At 37.8% G+C, this 10393-nt stretch overlaps 1 protein-coding gene across 3 annotated transcripts in view; it reads right to left on the bottom strand.

Annotated features, from left to right (window-relative positions):
- Window positions 1-8618: 8618 nt before the first annotated feature.
- TBC1D23 (TBC1 domain family member 23) overlaps window positions 8619-10393 on the bottom strand; it is a 54459-nt gene continuing 52684 nt past the window's right edge. For 2 of the 3 annotated variants that reach the window (XM_027867514.1, XM_027867526.1), the window contains one exon: window positions 8619-10344. In XM_027867514.1, the coding sequence (XP_027723315.1) occupies window positions 10263-10344 (82 nt within the window). In that variant the 3' untranslated portion in view covers window positions 8619-10262. The remainder of the gene's footprint in view (window positions 10345-10393) is intronic. The other variant, XM_027867518.1, reaches the window with a different exon arrangement.

Here is a 10393-nt window from a genome sequence, read left to right as displayed (position 1 = left end):
CTCTCCATAAAATAGTCTTTTTGGCAAGTGTACGTTTTGCATTCAAACAAATAGCCAGCCCATTGGAATTGCATTCTCTGAAGCAGAGTTTGAATGCTTGGCAGTTTAGTTCCAGAAAGGAACTGGGGGTCTGGTATCTTATCCTGCCAGGTGATCTTCAGAATCTTCCTAAGAAAATTCAAATGGAAGCAATTCAGTTTCCTGGCATGGCGTTGGTATCCTGTTCAAGTTTCATAGGCATACAACAATGAGGTCAGCACAATGGCTCTGTAGACCTTCGGTTTGGTCTTCCTCTTCTCTCCCATACTTTCCTTCAGAATCTCCCAAACATTGACCTAGCTAGCTCTGGCAATGCCTGTGTCAATCTTGTTATCAATGTGTACATCCCTGGAAAGTACACTACCAAGGTAACTGAACTTATCCACAGCACTCAAAACTCCTCCATCTGCCGTAACCGATAGTTCCACATAAGGATGGTGTAGTGGTGGCTGATGGAGCACCTATTTTCTTGGTGGTGTTAGGCCAAAATTAGCACAAGCAGCAGAGAATTGATTCATACTCCTTGCATCTCAGCTTCAGAGGCTGCATTGAGTGCACAATCATCTGCAAACAGAAAATCATGCACCAACCCTCCCTCCACTTTGGTGCTGGCTTGTAGCCTTTGTTGAAGAAGTTGAAGAATTCACCATTAGTGCAGTAACTGACCTTGATAAAAGGTTCATTCTCATTGAAAGCATTTGACAACGCGGCTGAAAACATCATGCTAAAAAGCAGCCCTGGAAAGAGCTCAATAGCCTTCACACCAGAGGTACTAATCCTCCCTGAACACACCCACAGAATGATGTCAGTGTCAGTGAGAAGTGGGCACAGGAGAAATGTTACAAAGGTAAAACCTACAGGTTTTGGCAACAGATTGGATACAGGGGAGGGGAAGGGTGAGAGTGAAGAGTCAAAGACAACACCTAGGTTATGAGGGTGAACTGAAAGGCTGGTGGTACCCTCAGCAGCATCAGGGAAGTTTGGAAAGGGGGAGGATTTGGGGGAAAAGATAATTAGTTGCTTTAGACATGTTGAGTTTAAGATGCCTATGGGTTATCGATTGAAAGGCCTAATAGGCATTTTGAAGATTCAAGTATAGAAGTTAAGAGAGAGATTAGGGATGGATATGTAGATCTGAAAATCAGCAACATGCAGCTAACTGAAACCATGGAAGCTGATAAAATCACCAAGTAAAATAATATAGAGGAGAAAGAAAAGAGGGTCCAGGACAGAGCCTTGGGGGGGAAACCTACCTTTAGTGGGACTGACCAAGATGAAGATGTAACAAATGAGACTAAGGAGCAATCAGATGGGGAGGAGAACCAAGAAAGAGTAATGTCAGAGAAACCTTAAGAGAAAGTATCAAGGAGAACAGGGTCATCAAGAGAAGGTATCAAGGAGAACAGGGTCATCAACTGCTTCAGAGAGGTCAAAAAGGATGATTTGGAAATAAAAAAAAAAGGTCATTAGATTTGGGAATTATGATATCACTGGCAACTATAAGGAGAGAAATTTTGGTTGATGAAGTTGGAAGTGAGACTATAGAAAGCTATTAGGGATGAACAGAGCAAATGAGGGTTTTTTGAGAATCAAAACCATGAAGACAGGCAAGTTTGTAGACAGTAGGAAAGCAGTCAGTAGACCAGGAGAGATTGAAGAAAAGTGAGTTGGACACATGTATAACCTGTATCCAGTTGCTTACCTTCTCAATGAGGGTGGATGGGGAAGGAGGGAGGGAGAAAATTTGGAACCCAGTTTTAAAAACAAATGTTTAAAAAATTGTTTTCACATGCAACTGGGAAATAAGATATACAGGAAATGGGGTATAGAAATCTATCCAGTCCTATAGGAAAATTGAAGGGGAAGGGGATAAGAGAAGGGGGGGAGAGATAGAAGGGAGGGCAGATTAGGAGAAGGGGTATTCAGAATGCATGCCATCTTGGGGTGGGGGGGGGGACAAGATGGGGAGAAAATTTGGAACTCAAAATCTTTTGAAAGTGAATGTTGAAAACTAAAAACAAACAAATTAATTAAAATTTAAATAAATTAAAATTTTTTTAAAAAGTGAGTCAGTGTGGTGGAGGGGGTTAGTTAGTGAAGACAGGATGGTACAAAATTACAATCTGTACCCTATGGCTTCTATTCATCAGCCCTCTTAAGTCTCCAAACCAAAATATCCTCTCTCTGGCCATTATTCCCTATTATGTGTTCTCTCTCCCTATTAGAATATAAGCTTCTTGAGGACAAGGATTTTTTAAAAATTTTATTGTGGACCCCCAGTACTTTGTACAATACTTGGTGTATATACGTACTTAATAAATGTTCCTCAATTCATTCATTCTAAATTTCTAAGGCATTTACAACCATCACAAAAGATAGTTATATACTGCCCCTATTACTTAGAGACAGTGCTATATATGCATAATTAGTCCCAGGGTAAACAGTTACCCAATGATTGAATTTCTTTTTTTATTACTACAGTAGAAAAAAAACTCAGTACTCTGCATTTTTTTGGTGGTAGAGGCAAAACTGTGTCACAATTAAATAATTATCTTAAAGTATTGCTAGAGAGAAATAAGAGACAGTTAATTTCCTGTTGAAACTGTGACCTAAACCATGTACTTTCAATATGGTCAACACTGAACAAAGGAGAAGTCATTTCAATCCCTACTAGGTTCAGTCTTAACCAAAGGAAAAAAAAAAAAGCCTATCTAATCAAAATCCCTCCCTGAACTTGATTCTAGTCTAGGCATTAATTACTCAGTCCAGTTATTTAGAATTTATTAAGTGCCTACGACATATAATTACTGGGTAAAGCCTGGGTATATAAAGAAAGGCAAAAACCAGTCCCTGCTGTCAAGGAATTGAGTCTAGAAATTAGGTATTTGATATGAGTTAAATCAAGAACTAGATTGTTGTTTCTTTTGAATTTTTTTAAATTAGAATTTTGAATATTTTTCTCATCTTGGTGAGATCAAGGACTGAAATATGTTAGTATTTTCCATAAGTGGGAGTTTACTATGCTTCCACACTTTATGTATGATTTCCACTTAATGAATACAGATTACAGATCTTTTTGTTAGGTATTCCTCTTTCCTGAAGCTATTGCTTAAATAGAAATTCAGGTCAGGGGTGGGTGCTTATCAAGTCAATGACTGAACATTTACTCAGTGCTTGTGTTTCCACAAGTGGTGGAACACCATTTTGGGGAGGATTTTGGAAAAGAAGTGAAAGACAAATAGGTTAAAAACATTCCTGTTTTTGAGAGTCTTATAGTACAGTTAAGGAGATGAGTGATACAAAAAGTTGATAAATCAAAGTAGATAAGTGTCAAATAACTGCATATACCCTACTATAGGAATTCATGAGATAGAAATCATTGTGAGCTATAGTGCTTCACGGAGGATTTAAATATGTATTCTGAAGGATGGGTAGGAGTCCAGCCAATACGAAAGGGGTTGGGGAGGCTAGACAGACATTCCAGGGCCCAGGAAATAAAAACAAAGCTGAGAATCCACTTTTCTTCATTAGTCAGTTAGTCAAAAACATTAAGTGCCTCCTATGTTGCTAGACTCTGTGCTAAGCACTGAGGATACAAAAAGAAGCAAAAGACAGTTCCTGAGCTTGAGGAGCTCACTATCAAATAGGGGAGACAAACAAACATATATGTACAAATGAGTATCATACAGGATAAATAGGAAATAATTGAGATGGAACACCCTAGAATTCCTGTAGAAAAAGGAATTTTAGTTGAAACTTAATGGCAGCCAAGGAGGTCAGTAGGCAATTCTTGGGAATAGGAGGATGCTGGTCCTATTAACAGCAAATGGGAAGTTGGGGTTGGGGTTGTGGGGTTTAGGAGGAAAGATACCAAGCTCAGTTTTGGTCCCGTTGAGTCGAAGATGCCTAGTGGATGTCCAGTTCAAGATATCTGAAAGGCAAAGCTGGAGGACAGCAGGGAGGTTAGGGCAGGATAGGTAGATTTAAGAATCATCATCACAGAGATGGTAATTAAATCCATGGGAACTGATGAGATCACCAAGTAAAGTTGTATAGAACTAGAAAAGAAGACTCAAGACAGAACCGTGGGACACCTACAGTTAAAGGGCATGACCTAGATGAGAATGTAACAAAGAAAACTAAGGAGTGGTCTGGTAAGTAGAAGAACCAGGAGAGTGGTGTCCTGAAAACCTAGAGGGAAGAAAGTAACAAGAAGAGGTTGATCAACAGTGTCAGAGACTAAAGAGAGGTCTAAAGAAAGAAGGAGGACTGAGAAAAGACCATTGGATTTGGCAATTAAGAGATCACTGACAACTTTAGAAAGTGGTTTCAGTGGAAAGGTAAGATCAGAAGTCATATTGTAAGGGGTTAAGAAGTGACTGAGAAAAGAGAAAATGGAGGCACCTATTGTAGATGGCCTTCTCAAGGAGTTTAGCTACAAAGGATAGAAGAGATATAGAATGACAGATATCAAGGATGGAAGAATCAAATGAAGATTTTTTTTGAGGATAAGAGAGATAGGTATAGTTGTAGGCAATAAGGAAGGAGCCAGTAGAAAGAGATTCAAGATAAATGAGACTGGGAATGTCTGTTGGAGGAGACAGGATGGAATGGTATTACTTCTGCAGGTAGAGGAGTTTGCCTTGGTCAGGAATATGGCTACTTCTTCAGGTAAGACAGAAAAGGAAGAGATAATGGCAGATAACATCTCAGTAATATGATGAAGAGGAAAAGAGGGAGCTCATGGGGAATTTATTCTGCAAAATTCTCAGCTGAGGGAGTTTGGAGAGCGGAAGCCATGGGATATTTGAGAAGGGATGAAAAGATTTAGAAAAACTACGGTAGAGAATGAGATCGTGGGTTGATAAGGAGACTGTATTAGGATTGTCTAATGTCAGTGAGGGTGCAGTTGAGATTGTGTAACATAAATCTGTAGTGGGCCCAGTAAGAATGGTTGTGTGATTTTCTCCTCCTTAGCTCATCAGCACAGGTGCAGGAACAAAAGCAACAGATAGTGAGAGTTATCCAAGACTGAGACTTGGAAGGGTGAAATCAGTTACATAAGAGGGCTGGGGGAAATAAGAGGCCACTGTTGAGTTGAACTGATTCACCAAGTGGTCAAGATGGGGAAAAGAGAAGAGAATGCCCAATACAGGGAAGATGACCTGGGAGAGAACTGAGGGGTTAAGGTACTGGAGGTCACAGTATGAACAAAATTAGGATTTAGAAAGGGAATGCAGAGGCAGTGGTGGAAGGCCAATAATTACAGTGAGATAAGGGGATTTCTGACTTCTTTAACACAGAGGTGGTGCATTTGTGGATGAGGCCAAGATCAAAGATATGACCATCTTCATGTGTGGCTGAGGTGGGGGAGAGCAGGTCATGGGAAATGAGTAGGTGGAGGAACTGAATGCCTGGAGTATTTGAAGGAGAGTGAATATGTATATTAAAATTCCCTAGAATGAAAGCAGGATTTGAAGAGAGAAAAACTGTAAGCTAAGTACCAGAGTTGTTAAGGAAGAAAGGGAAGTGACCTGGAGATTTGCAGACAACAGTTGTCAGGATTTTTATTCAGTGGTAGATATGAATTGCATAAACCTCAAAGGAAGAAACATTACCAAGTGATGGAGGTACAGGAAAAACCTGAAAGTGGCAACTTGGAGCAAGAAGTATTACAAACCAGTGAGCCAAGGAAAAGGAGTGAAGATGCAGCCAGTAATTGAAAGGGTTGCAGGGAAGCTGCTGAGGGGAAAGGGATTAAGGAAGAGGGAATTAGGAAGAAAAAAATCAATAGCACTTGGTAATCAGTTTTGGTAGACCAAGAATTAGGAACTATTTAGGAGAGGATGTCAATATCTGAAACTTGAGAACCTGAGAGAATGACAGCAACATTTAACAAGGTGTTAAAGGGGAAAACAATCAAACAAACATTTATTAAATACCTACCTTGGGGTAGGCACTGGAGATTCTGATTTGGGGGGAGCTCAGTCTAAAGCATGCCAAGCCAAGGTGATGATAGAACACTCAAATAGAAATGTAGTTTCTTCCTTAATGTATCTTTTAAACTGAACTTGGAAAATAGCTGCTAACAATGTCTATTAACATGACATCTGATATTAATAATTTCTCTAACTCCAATTTTTTTTCTAGAAATAATTAACTAGAATGAATAATTTATTTCAATTCAAGTAGAATTTTATTCAAAAGAGCTCTCAGTTTCTTTATCTTGCTATAAAACTAGCATTTTATCTTCCAGGATTAGAAGTTAGGAACTAATTAGAACAAAGTGGCATAAGTATTTGGTGAGTTTTCCCTCAGCCAATGATGCTAAATTAGGGTTTGTTTGTTTTTTAGCTTAGTTGAATAAGATAGCTCTGTTAATAAGTCAAAATTTCTTTGAAATGGTCTACTTTTGTTCTGTTATACCAAACTGTAATCCTACTAAAACCCAGATAACCCTACTAAACCCAGATGGAACCCTACTAAAACCTATTAAAAGAATCCTACTTAACACCTAGATTTCTGGGAACCTATGGAACATATGCCACTAGTTAAATGGGGCACCTGGCAAGAGAAAATGGATTCATCAATGCAAACCCATCTTTATCAGTATGGAGAAAACAACTCAAAACACATGCTTTTCACAAAAAATGATATGGGTAGTAAAAGCATTTCTTTAGTGTCTGTATGTGTGTATACATTACACATGTGCACATATGTACACACACACATAACAAACACACTAATAATTTGTATAAAGGAATACTGCTACAAACCAGTGTGTGTGTGCGTGCATATGTGAAAAACTATATGTACAAAAATATTTATAGTAGCTATTTTGTAGTGGCAAAGAACTGAAAACTAAGGGAGGTTGTCCAAACTGAGAAATGGTTGAATACATTATAGCGGATGAATTTAATAGAATTGTGTTGTAAGAAGTGGCAAAAGGCACTGTCTCAGAGAAATCTGGGAAGACTTACATGAACTGATGAAGAAAGAAGTTAACAGTTAAAGGAACCAGACTAATTTATTCAATAACAAAAAAAATTAAGACAAACAACTATGAAAGAACTGGGGCAGTTAGGTAGCTCAGTGGATACAGCACCAGCCCTGGAGTCAGGAGGACCTGAGTTCAAATTTGGCCTCAGACACTTGACACTTACTAGCTGTGTGACCCTGGGCAATTCACTTAACCTCACTGCCTAGCAAAAAATAAAACAAAAAAGAGACTTAAGAACTCTGATCAGTGTAATAACCAACCATGATTTCAGAAGACTGATGAAACATCCTACCTCCCTCTGTATAGAGAGATAGATGATAGACTCAAGATGCAAGATGAGACATATTTTTAGACATGGCCAATGTGGGAATTTGTTTTGATTATGCTTATTTGGGGTTTATTTTTTGTTTCTTGTCTTTTTTAATGCATTTTGTTTTTTCTTAATGATAAGAGAAATAAATTTAAGAATGAACCCAATACCATGCTTTTTTTTTTTTTGGGCTAGGCAATGGGGTTAAGTGACTTTCCGAGGGTCACACCGCTAGTAAGTGTTATGTGTCTGAGGCCACATTTGAACTCAAGTCCTCCTGAATCCAAGGCCAGTGCTCTATCCACTGCGCCACCTAGCTGCCCCCCAAAACCATTCTTAAAAGATGAAGGTCAGTTTTCAATTGGATAGTTTGACTCAATAAAAGTACTATGAATGAAATGTTTGTAAAGTCTATGCATATTTGTTACAAGAGTTTTGTTTTTGTTTTTTTTTTCCAGTGGGAGGCAAAGTGAGAAAGAGAAAATAAATGCCTGCTAATTGAAAAAAAAAAAACTTAAGAGACACTTTAGATATTTCAGCATATCTTTCAAATATTCCAAACTTACTAAAGGTCTATTCTTGCTTAATAATTAAAAAGCAGACTAGATTTTCTCCTTATCTGTAATCCTGGTTTGAATTACTATGGAGAATCAAAAATACTTTCCCCCCAAACAACAGTTTGTTCTCTACATAGCAACACAACATAAGAGTAAATTGGTGTGGTCAATAGGGCACTGGACTGGCAAGTCAGAAAGACCTGGGTTCAAGTTCCACCTTAAATACTTATTAGCTCTGTAACTATGGGCAAGTCATTTAAACCTTCTTGTCTATTTTACTCTTCGGTAAAATGTACTAACAGGTTAGACGTGATGGCTTTTAAGGTCATCCTTTCCAATTTGAAATCTATTATCTTATGATATGCAGAATGAACTTAGGCGTGCTATTCACTGATATGACTACCACCAAAACAACACCTGCTACAGACCTTGAGGCTCCTCAAGGTGCACGGTTTGGGGGTATTTCTGGATTAAAGTTAGGACTCTTGCACAAGTTAAATTTTGCTTGAAGGTCTAGAGTTTATGTCAACAGCTGTAACTAAACTGGTAAATGTTATATTTTTCTATGTGAAGAAAAAATGGTAATTTTCCAGTACCTATAACTTAAAAACTCATTCTACTAGAGAAAGTTCAGGAGTTCAAATTAATCTATAATATAGCAACTACAAAAACTTAAAAGGAAAAGAAGTGTCATGTCTTTTGGAAGAAAAAGTTATGAGCAAATTGTACTGGTTTATTTACAGTTGTAATTTAAAAACAGTAACACAAACATTTTTACATTAATATCATGGAAAAAATCCCATGGCTGAATTAGGCAAAAGTCAAAGACCTTGGGGAAGTTCTGTAAGGTAACCAGGAAAAGGGAAATGTAATACAACAGTCATAGGGCAGGATTATAAATACCAAGTGTGCCCCAGGTGCAATTTCATGCAAATGTCTTCAACAGTTCAATTCAGTTGGTTTTAGATAGTAAAGCAAATTATTTCCTGAATTAAGGTGCCTCATAACCACTTGATTCCCATTAAAATAACTTAAAGTAGTTGATTGTTAGATTCTTTTCTCACTCCTCAAAGCATTAGTTTTATATTTTATCACCTGAAAGAGTCTAAGGATCTGCTACATTCCTTGTGAAAAAAAGGATTCTAGAAAGTCATTCCATGGCCCCAAACACATTCTAGGGCTCCCCACCAAATGTGTTCAAAATGGATCGAAAAAGATCAACTAAGAAAGCAGCAAAACAAAGCAGATCACTTTATGTTTCAACGCATCAAAGGGGAAGAAAAATTTTTTTCAAAAAGGTTAAACTTTGAAAAACAAAGTACCAAAGGAAAAATAACATTAAGAAGCAAGGACATGATGATAAGGCATTGCAGCTATGTAGCACTCTGATTAGTAGTTTTTATTTAGTCTCATCACAGAACACAACCTCAAATGAGTGTAAAACAATGCACACTCAAACACACAGGTTTCGAAATAGACAAAACCATATAATTCACTTGTGATGGAGACCATTTTCACTGCTCCAATTTTATCCTTTTCAATTTGAATTTCAAATTTAACACACTTATCCACTTATTATAATGCTTTTACCCATTCCATTTTCCTCGTTAAGACTAGAAGTTACTCTTAGCTATCCTGTGGTAACTATTAGTACCAGGTTTAGTATTTTTGAAGCACTCGTTCATAAGTGTTCAAATTACTTCCCCCAATTGTGCATAGGTTAAGTGGTGTGATTTAGAAAACATGTGTTTACACTTCACAGTAGGGTAGCATTATTCGATCAGCTGGAATCTCCATATCCACGGAATTGGTTGAATTCCAGTCCTTTTAAGAAGAACAAAAGTAGTAAGCAAGATGTTTACTACACTGAGTAACATTTTTACTCTGATAATATTCGTGGGTAAAGCCAAATGTAAGAACATTAGGTTTCCTAAACAATTTCTAAGAATAGCGTTCAAGGTCATCGAAGACACTGCAATCACGCACACACGCACGCAGGCACACACACACACGCACACACACACATTTGTATGTGTCTATATTGTTACCTGAAAAGTTCGGGATGTTGTCTTAAAACAGGTTGCGCAAAACTGAACTGCATCTTGTATCCTTACTCCATGAAGGTGCAAGGTCAGCTACTCTAAAGCCACTTAGTAAATGACCTTGATCATAAATGACTTGTACAAAACCAAAAATGCAAAAGAAAATTTAAAAATTTCAAAACAGTCCTGAAATTGATTATAATAATTTACCCTATCTTAAGCCTGCTACTCAGGCACTCCCAGGAGTAAATAAAGTGTCTCAGGTTAGTATTCGGTTAGGAAAGTATGTTCACACCTCTCCTGGTCTTTTGCTATTAGCTTTCCAAGGCATCCAGAACCTTCATGATCTGTTGTTTTATGGCTTTGGTAGCATCCCCTGCATTTGGAATCAAATACCTGCAAGAACAAAAACTAAATGTTAATGTAAGGCTTTCATAATAATAAT

This window comes from Vombatus ursinus, unplaced genomic scaffold (genome assembly GCF_900497805.2).
Source record: "Vombatus ursinus unplaced genomic scaffold, bare-nosed wombat genome assembly UNPS02001419.1, whole genome shotgun sequence".
NCBI classification, from domain to species: Eukaryota; Metazoa; Chordata; class Mammalia; order Diprotodontia; family Vombatidae; genus Vombatus; species Vombatus ursinus.
Note: the sequence above shows the minus strand (reverse complement) of the source record. Positions and strands in the feature narration are given on the sequence as shown.